General features: G+C 33.4%; 1 protein-coding gene and 1 long non-coding RNA gene across 2 annotated transcripts; one reads left to right on the plus strand and one right to left on the minus strand.

The window, feature by feature from the left end:
- Window positions 1-331: 331 nt before the first annotated feature.
- Window positions 332-3,645, minus strand: LOC107920324 (uncharacterized). The gene is made up of 4 exons (XR_001690561.2): window positions 3,455-3,645; window positions 2,827-3,205; window positions 2,386-2,744; window positions 332-2,282 (listed from the first exon to the last, which is right to left on the minus strand). It is a non-coding gene; the product is annotated as an uncharacterized lncRNA (long non-coding RNA).
- A 13,041-nt stretch (window positions 3,646-16,686) lies between these two features.
- LOC107920430 (MLO-like protein 11) lies at window positions 16,687-23,051 on the plus strand. The gene is made up of 15 exons (XM_016850154.2): window positions 16,687-17,757; window positions 18,259-18,316; window positions 18,448-18,680; window positions 18,789-18,905; window positions 19,053-19,113; window positions 19,304-19,398; window positions 19,511-19,585; window positions 19,701-19,786; window positions 20,796-20,845; window positions 21,044-21,084; window positions 21,240-21,410; window positions 21,509-21,544; window positions 21,630-21,697; window positions 21,784-21,844; window positions 22,463-23,051. Exons 1-15 carry the CDS (start codon window positions 17,623-17,625, stop codon window positions 22,844-22,846), a joined length of 1,671 nt encoding a protein of 556 aa, XP_016705643.1. The 5' UTR covers window positions 16,687-17,622; the 3' UTR covers window positions 22,847-23,051.
- Window positions 23,052-23,601: the final 550 nt, after the last annotated feature.

Here is a 23,601-nt window from a genome sequence, read left to right on the forward strand (position 1 = left end):
AGTTTAATTTCCGAGCCTTGGGGCAAAAATGTAATTATATAAAAATTTAGGGGTAAAATTATAATTTTGAAAAAGTTAGAGTCGAGTGCCGTTTTAATGAATGTGATTATTAAATAAGTTAAATTTACTATTTTAAATCAAGAAGTACGAAACTCGAGGTTAGACAAAGGAAAAAATAAAGTTGAAGACTAAGTTGGTGAATTTAGCTATAATTGGTACAGAGGTAAATTTACGGTAAATAAATGCAATATTTCAATATTTATTATCAATGCTGTTATTTTCCAGCAACTATTAATTTATTTTATAAATTTATTTGATGATGATCTAAGCATGAAATGATAGAGAATTAAAATTAAAAAGTCCCGTTGATACATAAGAATAGTACTAGATACGAATGTCAGGACATTTGGGTAAAGAGATCCCATGTAAGACAATGTCTGGGACATTGCACTGGCACCGAGATGAGAGGTCCCGTGTAAGACAATGTCTGGGACATTGCATTGACACCGAGATGAGAGGTCCCGTGTAAGACCATGTCTGGGAAATGGCGTTGGCACCGAGATGAGAGGTCCCCTGTAAGAACATGTCTGGGACATGGCATGGACACCATCACGAGAACATCCCATGTAAGACCATGTCTGGGACATGGCTTTGGCATGTTATTATCAGAAGAGACCCAAGTATCCTTATTATTCCAATGTAGCTCAACAGGCTTGTAAACGAATCATGTTCATGAAAATTTAGTTTAAAACAAAAATGGCAAGCTCAGGTAAGTTGTAAGACTTAAGAACTTATTATACTATCAATTGATGTTCAACGATGCAGCAATGATTGAGTAAGTTATGCACACAAGTATTCTACGTAAACAAGTAAGAGAACTAGTATGAGATTAACTAAAGAGTAAACTAGAGATATAGACAATAAGTTTAATTATTTAAGTTAAATATTGTTATTTATTTGCTAGTACACTTACTAAGCTTTATGCTTACTTCTTTTATTTCTCTTTCTCTTATAGTATTGCAAAGCTACTTCAAGGATCCTAAAGAAGTCGGAGATCGTCCACACTATCAACTACAACTGCTCAGTATTTTATATCAACACACGTTTGATTTATGGCATGTATAGGGATTTAGTTATTTTGTATGTTTGTAATGATGATTTTGCTAATGAGTGATGTGTAAGTATTTGATAATGTATGGTTACTAAAATGATTAAGGATGAAAGTTTGTTGTTAAGAAAAATTAAGTGATAAATTATGCATAGAAATCATGAAAAGATAAAATTTTACAAAGAAACAGAATACAGGCAGCACTGTGACGTGAATTTAAGAAATCACCCAAGATAGTATAAAATGAATTAGAGGGTGAATAATATATGAAATTAAAACTTGTTGAATCTATTTTTATGAAAAAATAACAGTGTAGAAAAAGGAACTTTATATTTTAAAATATGTGAATTTTAGTAAGATAAGGTCAGAACTGTTTTTGAAGTCACCTGTTCTAAGTTTAGAAAATAATTACAAATTGTACAAAAATGATTATGAGTTAGAAATTTACATACTTAGATTTCTTAATGAGTCTATTTTCTGTAAAAACAAGTAAGAACTTCATATGAAAATCCTACAGTGAGAAAACTTATTTTTAGTGACTAGAGGTCAGGACAAACAGGTGGTAAAATAGAGAAAACTTTAACTAATAAATTGTACTAATTTACTGAACCATAAATTCTAAAAATTTTATGATGAGTAGATATATGAGTAGTTTCAAAGAAAATTTACGGAATTAAATTTCAAATTCTGTAACTCAAGTTATAATTAATTTAATAACTGCTGCGCGATTGGACAAATTTAATGCGAATAATAAAATAAATTTTCAAAACTAATTTTTATGCTCCGAATTGGTAAGATAAGCTAAGAAATGACTCGTGCTCGACTCCGAAAACGGTCTCGAGTAAGGGGTGTTACATTTGTGCAGTTTAAAAGAGAATGGATGTTTAGGCTTTCGTAATCTGAGTCAATTCAATATTGCAATTCAATATTGCAATGCTTGCCAAACAGGGGTGGCGTCTTTTTAATTATTCGAATTCACTTTTAGCCAGGGTTCTTTGAGCAAAGTATTATCCAAATTCGAATTTTCTAAGTGCAGAGTTGGGGAATTTACCTTCCCTTACCTGGAAGAGTATTTGGGCTGCAAAGGGACTTCTCACTCAAGGCCTGTGTTGGAGAGTTGGGAAAGGAAACAAAATTTCTATTTGGAATGACCGGTGGATCCCGGGGATTGAACCTAGTATATGGCAGAACAGTCATCAAAATGGAGAGCTGGAAAATGTATCAGATCTAATTGATGGAATACATAAGACGTGGAAAGTGGAGGTTGTTACTCATACCTTTCAACTGGCCATTGCGCAAAGAATATTACAGATCCCACTTGCAACTACAGATAGTGAAGATTTGCTCGTTTGGAAAGGTGAACCGTCTAGAGAATTCTCAGTACGGAGTTCTTACAAATTATTACAAGATGCTAATCTGGACCCTAATAATTTAGTACAGACCGAATTCAAATATTTCTACTGAAAATTATGGCAATTACAACTTCCATAAAAAATTCTTCTCTTGCTCTGGAGGATTTCTTGGAACTACATTCCTACATTAGTCAATCTACGTTGCAAACGTTTAACCACAAGCGTGAGATGTCCTCGATGTGGTTCAGGGGAAGAAAACAGTCTCCACGTATTTTTGCAGTGTCCTAAAAGCAATGAAGTTTGGCAAAACATTAGTATGACTTGGGTTACACCATACATAGATCAGAATACTAGAACATGGCTTACTTGGGTCTTCGAAAAAGGAACCAATGAGCAGTGTAAGGTGTTTTGTTGCGCCTTATGGGCAATATGGAACTCACGAAATCAATTGGTGCATGAGAGGAAGATTGTATCAGGAATGGATCTTGTTCACAGGATAAAGGCTTATTTAGCTGAGATTGAAACAGTGGGAATGGAAAAACGTACCTTGAAGACTATTGAAGTTCAGAGACATTGAGAAGCGAGAACACAGGACACAATACACTTTGATGCAGCTTTTGATACTAACAGGTATAGATCGGCGTCGGGAGTTATTGTACGAGACTGGCGAAGAGAGTTAAGAGCCTTGAAAACAACCCTCCACTCCAATATTTCATCTCCGTTTCTTGCAGAAGCATATGCATGCCTACAAGCAGTAAAGTTAGGCTTGGCAATGGGTCTCTGATCAGTTACAATTATGGGAGATTCGAAGACGGTCATAAAGAAATGTCAAGCAAAAGGTATGGACAAGTCGATTATTGGAGCAGTCATCAGAGATATTCAGAAGCATAGTTCTCGATTTCAAGAAATAATTTTTCAGTTTATTCAAAAACCAGAAAACTATCAAGCCCATAAACTAGCAAAAGGAACATTAGAAAAGGGGGAAGAGAAGAACCTGGTCGGAACCGAGAGGATCTGCAATGAAGAACTTCTGCAGGAGGAATGGGCAAGGAACCCGGATTGAAGGGTTTTCAAAAGAAAAGAGATTTGAAAATGATAACAGATGGAAGAAAGTCTTTTGGGAAACTGTTATCCTCAGAACAGATGTGACGATTCAGTATGGAAAAGTGGGATTTAATTGCGTCCAGCTGTTAGATTTGACTGGGTTTTATTTATTATTCTTTTATTTATTACTTTTGTTTTTTTCATCTTCCGTTTTGCTTTTAGGATATGTCTTTTTCGGGCATACTTTGCAGCCCATTTCTGCTTTTGTTTTGGTTGTAATCCGTAGGAACATAACCCAAACATATTGGGTATTTCTTTGGTTTGATTTATAATAGCCCAGTTTGATTATTCAAAAAAAAAATGATCGAATTGAAAAACATGAGCTATATCTATAATACGCATAATAAGTGACAAATAGCCATATTTAAAATTTTAAAAATATATGGACTTATTCCGCAACTTATTAATGACAAATTTTTAAATGAGTTTTTAAAAGGATGGGAATTAAATTATAGGGAGAAATATCGTAGGCAAAATTGATTGAATATATTTTAGGTTTGAATAATGGATTTAGATAATAAGTTTAGCCTATTTAAAAATAGATTAAACTTGTCTATTGAATATTAATTTGATTGGCATGGGTATTGCTGTCAGGAGGACGTGTGTTTGAATGCGTTGAAGCACATTATCATCCTATTTATGGATTGGAGAGGAGCTATATCTAGTTCTAGACATTGTGTCAAAAAATACCATGAATAAGTTAAAACATACAAACTAAAATTTTCTAAATAAATATGAAAATAATATATACTAGATTATGTTGTTCTCACATCGTAGGTAAATAAATAAGAAATATATATGTTGATTGAGTCTTAACTCAATTGGTATGAGCATTATTGTCAATACAGGAAGATGTGGGTTCAAGTGCGCTGAAGCGCATTATTCTCCTATCTATAAGTTTGAGGGCTATGAATAGTTCTAGACATTATGGCCAACGTCCAATCTAATTGATGAAGTGTATGATTTGTAAGGATTTAATTGAATTGATTAAATTTTGTTAAATAAATTCAATTTATTTATTTTTAAATTAATTTATTAACTATTTTAAATATATAATTTAAAATTATTTTCTTTTCGTTAATAGTATTGATTTTCCCTAACTATCTCTCTTTTTCTTATTTCAATCATCTTCTGTCACATTTTCTTCTTCCTTGATTTAAATTTGTAATTGAACTAGAAAAATATCAATTGGGAATATTGTTATGTATATTTTTATTACAATTTTTAAAAGGTATAATGATTTATTTAGCCTTTTAACTTTATAAAAAGGTCATTTTAGTCCCTTTTTTTGGCCTTTTTTAGTCCTTAAAGTTACATTTTTTGCAAAATCACCAAAAAGAAATGAATGAAAAACTTACATTTGTTTATTTTGCTGACATGATGTGTACATGGATTGTTATGTGAATGTCACATTAGGAATTAATTAATTTTTTTAAATTTTAAAAAAATAAAGAAATTATAGAAATTATTTTTTAAAAATTAAAATTACTAAAATTATTAAAAAATATTTTTAGTATTTTTTAATTTTTTAAAAATTAATTAGTTACCTACATGATATACATATGACAATCCATATGTATGACATGCCAATAAAGTTAATAAGCGTTAACTTTTCCATTCATTTTTAGATGATTTGACCAACAATACAAGTTTAAATGCTAAAAGAGATGAAAAAATAAATAAAGGGTTAAAATAACCTTTTTGGTAAAGTTAGAGGACCAAACAAATCATTATGCCTTTTTAAAATGCACTTACATTACCCACAATTCCTTTTATTACGGTAATTGCCTAAAATTTTATTAGTTAAATTAATTGGGTCCATTTTTACTCCTATTTCACTATTAAAAAAACATCTTATATAAAATATAAAGATTTTAATATTAAGTTCAATAAAATGTTTTTATTACATTATAATTTCGAAGAAGTTAAGCCAATTAAATAGATGTCAAAGTCTATAGGGACCTCCTCTACTATCATGTAAATTCATTTTAGTCCTTCTACTAAAAATTACTCTAGAGTTAATCCTTAAACATTAAATATTTATTCAAATCATGACACCGTTAAAGATTGGTGTTAAATTGTTGTTAATTTAGACAAATATATTTATACTCAATTGATTTATCCATAACTCGACCTGATCTATAAAAAACACAACCATCCAAAAAAATTCATATATTTTTAAACTATCGCGTGGTTGAAAAATCCATCAAATCTGTATATTTTCAGCCACATGATAGTTTAAAGATACATGAGTTTTTTTTATGAGTTTGGTTGGGTCATAGATAAATCAATTGAATATGATTTAGGGGTGTTCAAATTTTGGTTAAAACTAAATTAACTGACTGAATTGATCTAATTTGGTTAACTGATCTAATTTAGTCGAAGGTCGGTTAATGATTTTTTGGAAGTTCGGTTATCGGTTAATTTGATCCGAAATCGGGTAATCAACTGAATTAACCGAACTTAATAATTAATAATACAACTTATATGCAGTTTTAGTTTGGTTAATTCGATCCAATGAACATTATCACTTTTCTTTATATCTTTTATACTTGTTTTAACTAAAAAAACAATAATATATAAATTTCGGTTTGGTTATTTTTTTGAAAAAATTCGGTTCGATTAACAGTTAAAGGATTAAAAAATTTGGTTAATACTAGTTCGGTTTGGTTAACCGTTTGAACACCCCTAGTATTGATATGTTTTGTCCAAATTATCAGCAACTTAACAGTAAATTTTAACAATGCCATCATTTTAATAAAATTTTAATGCACATTAATATGAAGCAGTTTTTAGTAATGGGACTAAAATGAACTTTATATAGTAATATAGGGACTTCTGATAGACTTTGGCCATTAAATAAAATATTCTATTAAATGTTTTTTTGGTTGACTTGAAATCAATCAATTTCTCTACTCTTTTTTTTTTGGTGAAAAAAAATTACAACCCAATTATCAAACATTAAGAAAACTTATCACATAATTCTTATCAACCAACCGCAACCCGGGTTCCCTATCTCTCCTAAGCTTGACTATCCTGTTGCAATACTATTATCTTCTCTGGTAATATGTTGAAGATTCTAGTGGCTCAAAAGCTTCAAAAGCAAAAGTATTCTCGTAACTAAAACATAATTAGAACCTTCACGAACTCCTTCATGAATGAGGTTAACAGCTTCAAGATTGTCTATTCGAATGATGACATTTTGAAAGCCGCGATTAAAAGCAATTTGCAACCTATCAAGAATACCCCATAATTTCGAATCAATAACTTCGCAATTACCCAAATACATTGTAAAGCCAACAATCCAAGTTCCATTATGGTCTTGCAGAAGCCCTCCAGCTGCGGCAAACATATCAACATATCTAACAGAACCATTTGTGTTCAAATAGACCCAACCATTCAAAGAAACAGGAACGAAATCCGATCTTGAAATTTTAATGCCTTGCAAACTAGAAACTAAAACATACTGCTTTGCCCAACTTAGAGAGGCTTTGATAACCTCATCAGTACTCTACGAAAAACCTTGAAATATGCAAAGGTTTCGATTCTTCTACATGCGCCAAATGATGATCCTGAATAGACAAGCCCAATTGACTCCACCCATTAGGTTTACGGCTTGCTGATTTCATCGTATAAAGACCCTGCAAAAAAAATAGATTGTTTACCTGGAGGGATTAGCTACATCTAAATATCCCTTTCCGTTGTGCAATCCCTAGAACATGAAGGACACTCTCATAATTATGGCCACATGTACCACAAGCAGCATCTGAACCCAATCCTCTTCTTATTCTTTCAACATTTATGAGCAAACAGTGCTTAATAACAAGCCAAATGAACACTATAACCTTTTGTAGTCCCTGATATTTCCATGGTAATTTCCAAACATTCTCTTTCGCATTCCATGAGTCTTCCCGTAGTTTCTTATACGCACTTTTAATTGAGAAAACGCCAGACGTACTCCCCTTAAATAATTCTATCCATGCCAGAATTTGGTTGAGGTGGCAGAATCCCTACAATCTGATAAATGATATTTTCAGATAACCAAAGACAGAAGAAATCTAAATTCCAATCCCCATTTTTTGTGACCATATCACTAAGGGAACAATCCATATCTAAGCTAGAATTGCAAGCTATCTTTTTGTAAAACGGCCCTGTTAGAGTATGCCCAAAGATCAATCATGGGATGGTTGTAATAACATACTTGATTTATCATGTTTATTAATATAAGGTGTTACCATTATTATTTCAGTTTCTTTTCTGTGTGTATAAATAAACTGTTTTATAATAATATCCTAAGAATAATATGATTATTTTTAAAAATTCCTTAGTCAAGTATTATTGTTAGATAGGAAAACGATAATGCATTAAGACTAACATGTATTTGATTGATGATAAAGAGTTATCATTGATATGGAATGTCAGAATCGATGCATGAATATGTGTGTTAGAGAACAACATATTGGATTGACCCATTATGAGTATGTTTCCTGGATTATTATGTAATTGTCACGACATTACTCATAGTGATTAATATGTATATGATCCTCAAACTTGAGATCATCATAATCCCAACATCGTGAGTAGTATATTTTGATACAGTCAAACGTACACCGTAACTGGTTGTTCTATAAAGGCTGATGTTGGATATACCACAATCGATGTAGAGGGATATGGTTGGTCGATATAGAATAAGTCCCTCCTACATAATGGGAGTAATATATTGGGCCACTTGATTAAGTGAGACTAGAAATGCATGGCCATGCTCAAATAAGTTGATATGAGATGTCATACTTATTTGTATATTGAAGTCTACTTAAGGTATCAAGGAACATGAAATGAACTATACAAGTGTGACTATTCCATGACTTGTGTCCAATCCAGAGATAAAGGACTTAAGGATTATTGCATAAAAGGTTATGTCGAATCATGATTTCCTGTGACTTAGATAGCAATGATGCATTGCTAGATGCCACTCATTGTTTGTAATATTAGAATCGTTCTAGTATTATTGCTAACGTTACAAGAACCTACAGGGTCACACCCTATAGTTGAAATGAACGGAATAAACCATAGTTGGTATTATTTTTGGGTTTCGCTTGAATTAAATTAATTATAGAATTAATTTAAGTCGGTAATCAAATTTTCAACACATTATGTACAAGTTTGTTGTACGCATAATGAGGACATAAATTTGGTTAGCATATGAATTCAAATAAATATATAGTTTACCGAAATTATATTATAATTAATGTAATTATAATTTTCGGTTTACAATATTATTATATTTATTTAATTCCTAAAAAACCTAAAATAATAGGATATAAGAATCCCGTTTTTCTTTGTTTTTGGTCTAGCAGTCGTCAAAGAAAAATTACTTTCAAAACCGTTTTGGGATTTCTTCCGTTCGTAGTCAACTGGGTGGATTGCGTAGAGGTCGGAGTCTCGATAGATTGCGGCTTTGTTCGATTGTAGATCAGACTACACATTGTTGAGAAGTTACTGTCTACTCAGAATAAACATTAGGTAATTTTGTAACCCTTTTCACCCTGATTCGTTCCTCGCACATGGATCCGTGGTTAGGGTCGTCGATTATTAAATTTTTCCGCTGCGCCGTAGGGGTGCCAGCGATCCAACAGGCCCAACATTAGGAACCCAAGTATCCTTCCAACAGTTAATATTGCGTCTATCTCCAACTGACCAGAGTAGATTCTCACGTATGAGCGGCCAAATATTCGATAAAGATCTCCACAAAAAAGAACATCGTCCCCTCAATAAAGATTCAGGTAATCCACATTGAACCCCATACTTAGATCGAAGCACATTAACCCATAAAGAAGAATAATCAGTAACTAATTTAAATCTCAACTTCATCATGAAAGAAGTATTGTGATCACATAAAGACCTTATACCAAGACCACCATGCGATTTAGGTTGGCATATCGAATCCCAACTTACCAAAGTAATTTTTTTATTACCACTAGTTGATTCCCAAATGAATTTTCTAATCATAACTTCGATCTCCTCACACAAACTTTTCGGAATCATCATCGATTGCATAAAGTAGCTTGGAATTGAAAGCAAGATCGCTTGAGCTAAAGTAATTCTACCTGCAAGAGAGAGTTGTCTAGCATCCCAACTATAAAATTTACTTCGCACCTTATCAACTACAAAGCGCAAAGTATTATTTGTAACCTTCTCATTAAAGAGGGGAATCCCTAAATACGAACCAATATTCTGCACCACTGGGAACCCCAAAAAATCCACTAATATGCCTTTGAATATCTTCATCCACCCCTTTAGAGAAAAATATATTTGACTTTTACAGATTAACATTATGTCCCGAAACACTACAAAAAGTATCTAAAACTTATTTGATAACCCGTGCCTACTTCTCCTCAGCCTTGCCAAAAATAATCAAGTCATCTGCGAAAAAAGATGAGAAAGGGACGGACTTGATCTAGTCAGCTAGATAGGTGACCATCTACTATCTGCCATAGCCGCGTGAATACCATGCCCTAGCCACTCCATACACAAAATGAAAAGGTATGGTGAAAGTGGGCATCCTTGACGAACTCCTCTTGCCAGCTTGAATTTCTGGGATGGCACTCCATTTCAACGCACCTACATAGTTGAACCAGAAATAGCTGACATAATGACATTACGAAGAAAGTTAGAAATACCTGCAGCCTTAGAGAAGTGTCTATGAAATCCCAACGAACACGACCATAGGCATTTTCGAGATCAATTTTAATGGTCATCCATCTTTTATTCTTTTGCTTACTCTTCATAGAGTGTATGACTTCTTGTGCAATGATGATGTTATCATTTATGTTTCTTCTTGCGACAAATCCTTCTTGTTCAGGTGCTATGATTTTCAGAAAAACCACTTTAAATCTATTAGCAATAACCTTCATCACAAGCTTGTATATGACCGAATAAAAACTGATAGGGCAAAACTGTGAGAAACATTCCGGATGTTGCACTTTAGGTATAAGGACAATAAGTGAATTATTAAGGTCTGGATCAATGTTATCACCAGAGAAATCTAATTTAACCTACTCATAATGGAAGGACCAACAAGATCCCACTGATTGATAGAAAATAGTGTGTAATCCATCACTGCCAGGTGCTTTTAAAGGTGTCATATAAAAAATGGCCTTTTTAATCTCCTCATTAGACACTGGCGTACTAAGAAATTAGATCTCTTTTTTCTTGAGAGACGGGAAGGTGCTACACCCAAGATTACCACTTCTTCTTGTTTGATCGCCATAAAGATTTTTATAAAACTTAACTACTTCCTGCTTCAAGTCATCATCATCCATAACCCATTCCCCCACTTGATTTTTAAGGGCAACAATACGATTATGCTTCATTCTCTATAAAGTTCGCCTATGAAAGAATCTTGTATTTTGATCCCCAAAAACTAACCAGTCACACCTAGCCTTTTGCCTCCATAAAAGCTTCTCATGATGTAGCGCTGACTCTTTCTTTTCTCGGATTTCTAACTCAACCTAATTTAAAAAAGTTAACCTTTTTCGATCAATCGCTTTTTGAATGTTATCCAGCTTTTTCTTCAAAAGATTCTTCCGATGCGTAATGTGACCATATATCTCCTTACTCCATAATTTCACTTAATTAGTGAAAGAAGCATGGGTAGTCGACATATCCCCCAGAAACTCTCAATTCTTTTTAACAAAATTCGAAAATCCCGGATGCTCAACCCAACTGGCCAAAAAATGAAAAGGCCTCATTAGGAAAGCTGAACATCAGGTATAAGAGTTAATTTAAAGGGTCTTTGATCCGATTTAAGCTTTTATAAATACAGGACTTTTGAAAAAGGAAAATTAAGGCTCCAAGCATCATTACAAATCGCTCTATCCAGTCTCTTAAAAACTCTCCCTCTACTCCAAGTAAAGTTTGGACCACTAAACCCTAAATCATATAGCCCCATAGAATCCATAAACTTACTAAAGAGAACACATCTTTTCCCAATGACTCGACCTCCTCTTTTTTTTACAAGAAGCAAGGATAGCGTTAAAATCTCCAATCACTAACGACAAAGTCCCATCCACCGGCACAATATATTTAAGAGCTTCTCATAACTACTTCCGCTTCTGACAATTAGGACTACCATACACAAAAGTGACCAAAACCGGTTGTCGATAAGAATTTTTAGAAATTTTAAGTAAAATAAATTGGGAATGATTACCCAAAATATCCACAGAAATAGTATATTTTCATCCTATCCAAATTCCACTAAATAAACCTACAGCCTCCACGCGGTGCAAAAAATTAAAATCGAGTTTAGCAATAACAGAATTAGCTTTGACACCACTTACCATTGTTTCTAAAAGGCTAACCAAATCAGACTTATGCTCCCTATTATACTCCTAAAAAACCAGAGGAAATTTCAAACTAGCACAACCTTGACAATTCCAGTAAAAAATAGTAAAATTCATATTTAAAATAAAAATTAAAAATAACAAAATTAAAAATACCACTATATTATGCAGATGTGGAACCAATGCCACCAATCTGTCCATCAGCACTATCACCAGTTTCATCAGCTCCAAGCCCAACTTGCGAATTGATGAGATTAGCCATGGAGCTTATAGCTTCTGTCAAAGGAATTCGAGAAATTCCAACGTTTTTTTTTATCTTCTTCATTTTTCTTTGAACGTTCGATTAAGAGAAGCTCTACCATGATTATTGCCAACTTTATTCTCAGAACCATGCCCTCTGAAAATAGGAAAAGATTTATTAGTATTGACCAAAATATTTTTCTTATTACCTTTGAGCGATTTTGAACATTATTTTCATTAATAATAACAGCCGAATGGTGATTTGGGTCTAAAAGATTGGTATATAATTTAACCATAGTTTTACTAGGGCTTTCGAACATGGGATTATTGAGAATCAATTTATTTCCCTCATTTCCTAAAGAAACCGATTGCACTTCCGCAAGTTCCTTTTCTGATAAATCATTAGAAGACATCCCACCAAAGTATTGTTTATCCAAAACAATATTTTGTCCATTCACAAACGTGCTGTCCAGTCCACTAGGAGTTAACCTATCAGACGCTAAATGACCAGCCTACCCAGGCCTTTCCTCTCTTGGCCCACCAAGCTTCTCATTCGACGGCCCACTTATCCGTCCATAACCCATCTTTATTTGCACTAAACCTGCAAACAGAAGGAGAGAACTAGATTTAGAAATGGAAAATTTATTTATCAGGTCTTTATCCTTTTGGGGAAACCCATCTGACCCTATAGGCTTTTTCCCCAACATTTTAAAACTAATACCCCCTCAATTTGGCTTGTCTTAATATTTCCTAGTCCGCTAGAACATGAGCCCAAGATAGGTCCAACCGAAGGCCTAAAGCCTGCCTCAGCCCCACAGTCCACTTCAGCAACATGACCCAAAACCCCTTTAGTACTAACTCTACCCAAAACCCCTTTAGTATTAACCTTAGCTCCATTACTTCTCATACCCACAGCCATACGACTATCATCCTTCTCCCCAAAAAACCCTATCAGACCCTCCTAAGCCGCCACCTGAGACATCTTCTGTAATCAATGGCGAAAACCTAAACCCCAATGTTCCCTTTCCCAATTTTGTACCCCGTCAGCCCGAGAATCCAATTAACCACGCCGTGATTTCCTCTCGACCAACATCCACGGCCCGTAGTCAACTTTTTTCCCCTCCCTACCCTCTCCGACGTCTTCACCGGAGGACACCACCGCCGCAGCCACAAATCTCCCCAAAGCTGGATTTACCCTCACCGACGGGCACAACTCCTTAACATGTCCATATTCTCCGCAACTGAAACAAACCATCCGGAGTGCCTCATATTCAACCCATTGCACGGCGCCATCAACCAAAACCTAAGAGACTAGTGGTTTATCAAGATTGAGGAACACTGTCAAGCAGGTAAACCATCATCTGATTCTGTTAAACCATCCTCTGGTTTTGTTATCAGTTTGTAAATCTAATTTGACGACTTTCCCGATTAAACCTCCAATAGCTTCAATGATTTGTCTTTTGTACAAGTAACCCGGAAGACCCGACAGTCGAATCCAGGCCATCACCACACTAGTGTCACGGGGCTGGACCTTTCGTCTCTCGATCCGTGCGGCCTTAGGCGATTCGCTCGTCCAAACTCGCCCAAGTCAGCCTTTGCTCGAATGAGGATTCCTTAAGAACTCCTCCAAGGCACCAACTCGTACAGCGGAAGCAAACTTATGCCAAAAGAAGCTTATAAAGAACAACAGAAAGGGACGCACACAAAGTGTTTGAGTAAATGCTCTCTATTCTCTTATTCACAAAGAATAATGAAACAATGAATGGAGTGAGTACAAATGAGGGGGAGGCTCTCTATTTATACTTGAGCTCCCCCAAAACCGACGGTCAAGATACAATTACATCGACGGACGAGATTAAAGTTTACCTACCATCAAATCTCTAAGAATATAATATCATATCTTCTAAGATTCCATATCTTAGATAAGATATGTAATCTTATAAAATAATATCTTATAAGATTCCATATCATATTTAAGATCTCTAAGATTATAATATCATATCTTCTAAGATTAGTTACCATATTAGCCTAAGTTGCCATCTCTTCGCTATCGGGCCAACCAGGCTTCAATCTAACAGGCTTCTTTAGTATCTCATTGAATCGGGCCAGTTCTCGTGAGCCAAATGATCCCCATCTGAGCAATAGACCTCCATTGGATGCATTTGGTGCGATGGTCACGGGCTTTGAACTGCGGCCCGTGACACTAGGGTAAGGTTGTGTTGGATTAAACGATTTCGTCCATGGTTGTACCGTAAGGTATTGACAAAATATGATCCATGGACCCTGGATTAAGACATTTTTATAATTGTCAATGTCCTGAAACTTAACCAAAAAATATCTATTAGTGATATCCATTAAATGAAAAGATTTTGCAGGTTTCCAAATATTAAAGATACAGTTGTGAAGCACGTTATAGCCAATGTTGCGCCCTAACAGCTTGAGAATGACCGTCAACTCCATCTCCTTGAACAATATGTCCTTGATACGATCCGAGAAGGCGATTGTCGGAATCCCATTAACCATGGACATATTCACATCTCTTCCATTAATTCAAAATCACTTTTATTCTTTTCGAAACTCCCTTCGAGATTCTAGGCAACACCTCCCCCCAAAAGTTTGTCTTTAAAAGACATAATCGACTGTTGATCAAAATCAACAACCATATTAGTGACTTCTCTATCGACTGCTTCCTTGAATCTTACTTTTTTATTATTCCGATCACCATCAATGTAAAGATCTCTCTATCAGTACCATTGTCAGAATTTTGCGTCCCCATTTTTTTTAATACAGAAACAGTGTTTCTAAAAGCGAGGTACCTTTGTTTTAGCTTTAATATAAAACTCATAGTTGGAAAATATAATAAATGTACTAACACTTAAAAGAAAAGCTTGAAAGGTGATTTTCTGTTTAAAAAGAAAAAGAATAAGAAAATCATTTTTTAAAATTAATGAAACTTAAATTGCATGTGAGTGGGACCCGATATTAGAAAATAATAATAATGACGATGATTGCTCCTTGATGCGCGTATGGAAATTTGTGGTGAAGCTACATTCGCTTACACCTTCATATCTGTCTTAATTAAAAATTAAATTAAAATAATCAAATAAGGACTTTAATAATAAGAAGAAACTATAAGTTTTCCATTAGATTTGGGCAACTAAAAATAAATTTTCATTATTATTAAGTCTTAGTTCGATTCACATCGATATTGTTGTCAATATAGTAGGATGTGAGTTCAAGTTAGACTTGTTCATGGGTAGGGCTATCTGTCAAGGCCCGAAGGTTCGCATGAAATTTGAGAGGGTTTAGGCAAAAATATTAGGCCCGATTAAAATATAGGTCGAACTCAGACTTGAACATTTAAGGCCCAAGCCAGGTTCGTCCTAACCTATTTTTAAGTTTATAATATTTTATATTGTGTTATTTTTATATATTATGTAATTTAGAGCACGTTAAAAAAAATAAATATATACTAAATATATAATAAACTCTGATGTAAATATTAAAATAGTGTTAAGATTACTATATAAAAATTTTCAATAAATAAAAATTTTATAAAGTTATAAAATATTAAATAAAATGAAACAAATATTCTTTTAAAAATAATATGTGTGGGCCTAAAATGAGTTTGAGTTAGTCTTTTACAAATATAGACGTATTTAAATTAAGAAAAAAACCTCAAATACCAAATTAAGAAAAAAACCATGTCAAGTTTAAATTTCAAATGTTATATTAAATCTTTATTTATTTTAATTTAATCATTTAATTTTATAATGCTACCATTATACTTAAATCAATAACAATGTTAATTGCTAGTATTAATGTAATTTTATTATTAATTGAATATAATTTATTAAATTTTTATATGCTCAATGTTTAATCAAATAACCGTGAAAAAAATTCATTTTATTAATTTAATAAACGACAATTAACGGTGTTATTAATTTAGAATTACTAATAATATTACAAAAATAAAATGAGCAGATTATACAAAATAAAAGTAGAGAAATTAAAAAAATAGGGAAATTAAATATTAAATTTCGACATAGTAAAATGATGAAAATTATAATTATATAAAATTTTTAGTGAAATAATCATTTAAATTTTATTGATGTAGATTAGGTATAAAAAGGTGAAGGTTTTAATAGTGAAAAGGCTCTAAAATATATCAAATTTGACGTGTTCAATTTAACTTGATTAAAAAAAATGTAAATTGAGTTAATATGATAAAATATAACTCGTCAATTCGATTAACTCGAAATTTTTTTACTCAATTCGATCAAATGCTCACCCCTAATCATTGTACATAGTTTTTTGACAAGATTACTAATTGGACCAAAACACGGGACGAGATACAACTTAAAAGATTACTTATGACCAAAAAACTTTAGGGGCCAATCTGAAAATTGGAGCATACTTTAGGGACCTTTTTCCAAAAGTAAAATATTTATTCATTCTATTTAATATAAATAAATTTAAAATATACAAGTATAAAAAAATTATAAAAGTGAACAGTGAGATCTCTCCTAGGGTAGGTCCATGTGCATCAGCATTGCCAGTTGCCAACCTCTTCATTAAAGTTTTTCATTTCCAAAAGCTGAAACTCCAATTTTATGGTTCACTAAAGTGCAGAAATTTAAAAAAGTTTTTTATTTTATTTTATTTTTAAATTTGTAATTTCCACTCTGGGTTTTTCAAGTTTATTCCAAATCTCTTCTTTTTGCTATAAAAAAGAGATCTGATATTACTATTTTTCACTTAAGTCCCTCTTGTCTTTTCTAGTTTTCTTCCATCTATTTTAGTGTCTAAAAGAAGTGCAAAAAAATTACACATTTATTACAAAAGAGTGTTCAAACTTTAGACATAAAAGCCGTGTTTAGCATTTGAGTGGCAAAAAGCTGTTGAAAATATTAACTCTTGCCTTTAAAAGTTTTGTTTTTTTCTTAGTTTATAAGGGTAGTAGTTTAATTACTCAGTACCTGGATCAAACCCCATTATTGCATTTAAGAAAAAGCCACCAAATACCCCTTTTTTGGTGTTTTTTTCAAAGTCTCATAGCTCAAATCAAGCTTCTGCCTTGATTTTATTGTTCAGAAGCTTAAAAATAGGGGAAAAAAAGCTATTCTTTTAGTGTATTTTTGTTGTTTTAAGTTGAAACTAGAAGTACCCTTCTTTTAAATCCTTGTTCTTGATTCAAGTGTTCATATGCTGTAGTTTAAGAGTGTGTGGAGATTTGGATTGTTCTTTGAAGTAAAAGAACATAATATGTTGATATTTAGTTTGTTCTTTTTGAAGATTTAGTGGGATAAACTTCTGAGACAGGATAATAGTCAAGACATAGATTGCTGGTTTTTTTTGTGTGTTTAAATTAATGTAGGATTATTGTACTTTAAGACATAGTTGCAGCACTTGTTTGAATGATTTTGGTGGTGGGATTAGGTTTGAAAGGAAGGTTTTGAAAGGGTTGTATTCAAAAATGGTGGAAGATGAGAAAAATGATAAAGAAATGAGATCATTAGCATTAACACCAACATGGTCAGTTGCCACTGTTTTGACAATCTTTGTTGTGGTATCTTTGATCGTTGAACGGTCGATTCACCGGTTAAGCAAGGTGAGCAAAGCCGGTTTTTTGTTGCCTTTATCATGTTTGTAGTTTTTTTTGAATGAGATTATGCAATTATGAGTTTTTAGGTAGAAATCTATTAGTTTCTCAATAAAATTTTGATTATTTATTGTGTTAATTTGATGAGTAAATGTATTGTTGGTTGCTAGTAGTTGTGTTTAAGTGGCTAATTATAATGTATTGGCAAGCCTTGTTGTAGTTTCTTTGCCACAAAAGCAATGTAATTTGTGTTGTTCATCTCGTCTATGTATGCCTTTGGCTCGAAAATTTTGGTATTTCTAGCATGTTCTCGATTTATTTTCGATTTGAATTCGAAAACTTTTTTAAGAGATTACTAGTGTTGATGGTAGTTTGTAAGTTTCAAGAAATTATGTGGGCAAGAACAGGTTCAAATTCATTAAATATGATATGAACATAGTATGTAATTCGGAATTTAGAGTTTTTGCTATGCTGACATCTTATATGATTTTTTGTACAAATTTGTTACAGTGGTTACGGAAAACTAATCGGAAACCTCTGCTTGCGGCAGTGGAGAAGATGAAAGAAGGTATTTTCGTATATTTCTAATCGAAACGGATGGTATATCTTGATTTGTGGTTTCACTAAATTTTTCATAAACTAACTTTAGTTCCCTTTTCTTTTGTCTTGTTGTATTTGCGGTCCGACTTGTGTCTTCAGAGTTAATGCTGCTTGGTTTTATATCACTCCTTCTAATAGCAACCTCAAGCACAATAGCCAATATTTGTATTCCATCGAAGTTCTACGATAGTACCTTTGCACCATGCACCAAGTCCGAGATTGATGAAGACCTTGAAGATGATTCTTCTAAGGAACGTAAGTTTTTGACGGCTACCAATTTTTATTTATTTAGGAGAATGTTGAATGGCATGAACCGGAATACCTGCGCAAAGGTATGTAACTAATCCATTTATTTGACTCCAGATTCTGCTATTTTAGTTTGGTTTATTCTCTTTTTTTTTCTATATGATCTAACATCTCGAAGTTATTTGGTTTTTAAGGATCATGAGCCATTTGTTTCATACGAAGGTCTTGAGCAGTTGCATCGCTTCATTTTTGTCATGGCAATCACCCATGTATCATATAGTTGCTTAACAATGTTACTTGCAATTGTGAAGGTTAGGCCTTTGAATTTTGTTTAGGTTATATTGCTCGGACTATTAATTTTGTTTCAGTTATCTATGTCCGATAGATACGATGAAATCTTGAATTTTTCAGTTTTAGGTTGATTATTTGCTTACATTTTGATATAAACTATTTGATAGATTCATAGTTGGAGGGCATGGGAGGATGAAGCTCATATGGATCGACATGATATATTAAATGGTAAGTTCAATGGTATATTATTGGCTGGTTTAGATAATACCCGTGTTTGATACATTCTTTGATCCTCTAAGGACCGTATTAGTCACATGCCAGTATCCAACACTTAGACTGAGCCTGAGTGAATAGGATGTTTTAACTATAGGATTTGTTTTAAAGATATTTAATGATGATTGGAATTTACTTGCTTCAGCAAAAGCAAGAGAGTTGATAATGCGAAGACAAACAGCTTTTGTCGTAAACCGCGAGTCGAACAACTTGACCAAAAACAGTCTTTTTATTTGGGTGGTAGGCACCATTCTCGACTTGTATACTTTGAAAATCGGGTTCATTTATTTCACTCATTTTGAATTGTTTATTATTTACATAATTGCTTGCTGTTCTTATTTTCAACTGGCAGAAATGTTTCTTCCAGCAATTTGGATATTCAGTGGTTCGTGCTGACTATTTGACTCTCCGCAAGGGCTTCATCATGGTAACAATCAGATTTTCCTTGTAATTACGAAGTTATTATTATTTCTTTGTCCATTGTACAACGAATATCTGTTCATCCCTTGCACCTTTTGTTTTTTTTATTGTGTTCATGGCAGAATCACAACCTGATGTCGAAGTACGATTTTCATGGCTATATGATTCGTTCTATGGAGGAAGAATTTCAACGGATTGTTGGTGTTAGGCAAGTAATGTTCTCATAAGGAACTTTCTTATTGTTTCTTGGTCATATTGTGCCAAAAGCCCCTGTTTGTTCCTATGGACTATGGAGTAACTCGTTTCCTTTTAACTGTGAAATGGATTGAAACATCAAATGACCAGTGCCAAAGTGAAAATTCTAGCTGCTTTATCACCCTTATCTAGTTTTAGGGTAAATTACAGTGGCAGCCACCTAACTATTGGTAAGTTTCTTTTTGATCACTCAATTATGAAAAGTTACAAAATGGTCCCCCAAGTATTCGGTTGTCTTTTTGGTCACCTGTTGTTAAACGGCTAATAGAAAGATAACTTGGGAGCTTTTAAAATTGGTATAATAGTAACTTTTACTTCAATATCTATACATTGTGTCGATTTAGTTTTGATTCTGAAAAATTTCACCCTCAACATTTACACATTGTATAATTTGGTCTTTTTCTGTAGTTTTGCTTTTCTTTAATTTTAAAAGGATGAGAAAAAATGAAAATACAAAATTGCAAAAAGGACTAGATTACACCATGCGTAGATGTTGAGAGTTAATTTTTTTAGAATAAAGACTTAAGTTGACACAATGTATAAATGTTGAGAGTTAAAGTTGCCATTATGCTAGTTTTAAAACCTATCACATCAATTTTCTATTGCCATTTAACAGCTGGTGACCAAAAAAGACAAAATTGAATAGTTGAGTGACCATTTTGTAACTTTTCGTAGTTAGGTGACAAAAAAAAAACTTACCAATAGTTGGGTGACTACTAGTATAATTTGCCCCTATTTTTTTCTTGTCGGGGTTGCTGTATCTATTGGTTTTTGCTTTTATTGTGGGTTTGTGCCATTACATGGCAACTGTGTATCTTGTTTTCGGATATGCCATACTTGAAACTACTATAAAAGATCATGTAACTCGTGCATTTCTATGCTTGGATGTCATCAGGGGCTTCATGGTTGAGTTGATTTTTAGATTGCGGATTGCTAAAGTTCTTATGTTTAATCTTTTACAGTGCTCCGCTTTGGGGATTTGTTGTCGCGTTTATGCTGTTCAACGTGAAAGGTATTGTACATCAAAAATTGAGATTGAATTATAATGTTTTATCATGAGTATGTTATTCATGGTTATTACCTTCCAATCAATGCATTTTTCCTGGTTGTTGAAAGCACAAAGGAGTTTCGAGTAGTGTGTGTTCATTTATTAGGCAGTTCCATCGACTCACCGTATTCATGATTTATTGGCTATTTTCCATTCTTACAGGGTCTAATCTGTATTTCTGGATAGCAGTCCTTCCCATTACCGTAAGTCTTCTCCCTTTTATTGCTGGGTATTATTTTCAGGATTCACTGCCTGTTTTACTAGGACTTAAAATACGAGTGTCATACATGAATATATGTTCGGTTTGGTGCTTGCATATGCATTGAAAAACTAACACTTGAAGAGATTTCATGTGCAGCTTGTTCTTCTTGTGGGCGCAAAGCTACAACATGTCATCGCAACCTTGGCACTAGAGACTGCCGACATGACTGGTTATGTTACTGGAGCAAAGCTGAGGCCTCGAGATGAACTTTTCTGGTTCAAGAAGCCGGAATGGTTGTTGTCCCTTATACATTTCATTCTATTCCAGGTTGTTGTTTACGACAATGCATTCGAGTAAAAAGATTTTGTATTACTCACAACTTATGTTTCATCGGACTATTATATTTTCGTCTCATTTCTCTGCAGAATGCATTCGAGCTGGCTTCATTTTTTTGGTTCTGGGTACCTTCTCTTCTCTGACTCGATCGATGATGAGACTTTGATATTATAGACATGTGTTAATTAGTGTTTGTTGATATCTTTGCAGTGGCAATTCGGCTACGATTCATGCTTCATCCGTAACCATACGCTTGTTTACATAAGACTTATTTTGGGGTATGAGTGTTTTTATCGACTCTCTAGTTTAATGTGCAGATTTCATCGGTCATGTGTCCTTACTTGATTGTCCTTTAACTCAATAGGTTTGCTGGGCAATTTATTTGTAGCTACATCACTCTTCCACTCTATGCTTTGGCCACTCAGGTATTATATTTGCTTGTTTACATCCCTTTCGCTCGAGGAAAAGAATCAAAGCAAATTCAAACTCGGGTACGAGTTTCGGATATAAGTATGCATCCCACTAGGATTTTTTTGGTAAAAATACCATGGAGGCTCTTGTTTTAGGAGTCAGATTGCATTTTGCTCTCTCTATTAAAAAATGGGCAAATTAATCCCGGTTTGTTAAATCAAAAGAGTAAACTGGTCATTTCTATTAAAAATTTCATCCATTTGTACTCTTAAAAACTAGTGTGATTGACGGAATAACCAAATAGTAACATATGCTGTGCCACATGTACCTCATGTTGATGTAGAGGGATCAGTTTTAATCAGTAGAAATGGATACAAGGGCTAATTTACCTAATTTTTTTAGTAGAGAGTATGTAATCGGTTATTTTTACTTTTTAAAGTTTCTTTGAGAATCTTTGAAAGATCATATCCTCGTATCTACCATGGTTAACTGCAAATAGGCTTTCGTAGTAAATTTGTCGATATTATAGGCTACCTCAATATCCGAATCGAATCGTTTCAACGGAGAAAAACATCTAAACGGTTTCGTTTATGCCTTTGATCTCTATTTATGAACGGTTTCGATTGTTTTAGATGGGAACGAACTACAAGGCAGCGCTAATTCCGCAAAGGATACGGGATACAATCCATGGATGGGGCAAAGCAGCAAGGAGAAAGAGGAGGCTCGGACGTTTCACCGATGATTCAACCATACATACGGAAACTAGCACGGTAATGTCACTCGAGGAAGATGACCACCAGTTGATCGATATTCACGAAGATGACAAGGACACATACAATGAGGTAGAGTTGCAACCGCCACCAAACGTTACATCCACTCCTTCCCCGGCATTTGCTAACGAAAATTCGAGCCGGGTTGGTACACCGTTACTTAGGCCGTCTTCTTCCGTTTCGGCATCGACAATCTCTAAACTTCAAAAGGAAGATTTCCAAAGATCATCTTCAATGCCAAAATGACACAAAACTACATGTGTAATCATTTTAGGCATAGGACAAAAAGTGAATAACAAAGTAATAGTTATTAGATTTGCAGATGAGATCATAGTTATTGTTGTTCAGATTTTTTATTTTTATTTTTAAAAGTATTCGTATCTAACATTTGTATACAACATATAGGTATATGCGTTTAATCTTCTAAATATATGAAAAAACTGTTTGTATCTAACACGACTCGAGTTTAGATTGTGGTGTTGCTCAAATTTATATAAAAAGAAGTCGGTACATGGACTAATATGTACATTTTTCGATATAAAATTAAATATTTTTTATTATTTAAATTGAATTTAAGTACTAAATTATATTATAATTTATTTATTATTTTATTTTAGAATGATATTAGTTAGTCTGAATAGTTAACTTTTTAATTATTTCGAAAGTTAATTTTTTTAAAACATTTTCTTAATTTTTTTTTTGTTTCAGCATGATAATTTGAAGTGACAATTTTGTCTCACTATTTAACAATAATGATTAAGGGTCTTTTTTATTATTTGGATTATGAATTAAAATATAGATATTAAATGAAACTCAAGTTTTGATTTATTGGTCCGATATTGATATTCTCGAAATAACTTTAGTTCAAATTATAGTTAGATCTATTCATGGCTCGGCTCAGTTAGAAAGTTTGACCGAAAAATAGGAGGGTTGGACAAAAGTATAGGCCTAAAAAATGAGATTGGGCAAAAAGACAAAACCCTTTTAGAAAATAGGTCGGG

This window comes from Gossypium hirsutum, chromosome D08, assembly GCF_007990345.1.
Source record: "Gossypium hirsutum isolate 1008001.06 chromosome D08, Gossypium_hirsutum_v2.1, whole genome shotgun sequence".
In the NCBI taxonomy this organism is placed as follows: Eukaryota; Viridiplantae; Streptophyta; class Magnoliopsida; order Malvales; family Malvaceae; genus Gossypium; species Gossypium hirsutum.

Coding starts and splice junctions, on each gene's coding strand:
- LOC107920430 (XM_016850154.2), top strand. CDS start 17,623: ATGGTGGAAGATGAGAAAAATGATAAAGAAATGAGATCATTAGCATTA. Junction 19,114..19,303: donor TCGACATGATATATTAAATG/GTAAGTTCAATG, acceptor TACTTGCTTCAG/CAAAAGCAAGAGAGTTGATA. Junction 21,411..21,508: donor TACATTTCATTCTATTCCAG/GTTGTTGTTTAC, acceptor ATTTCTCTGCAG/AATGCATTCGAGCTGGCTTC.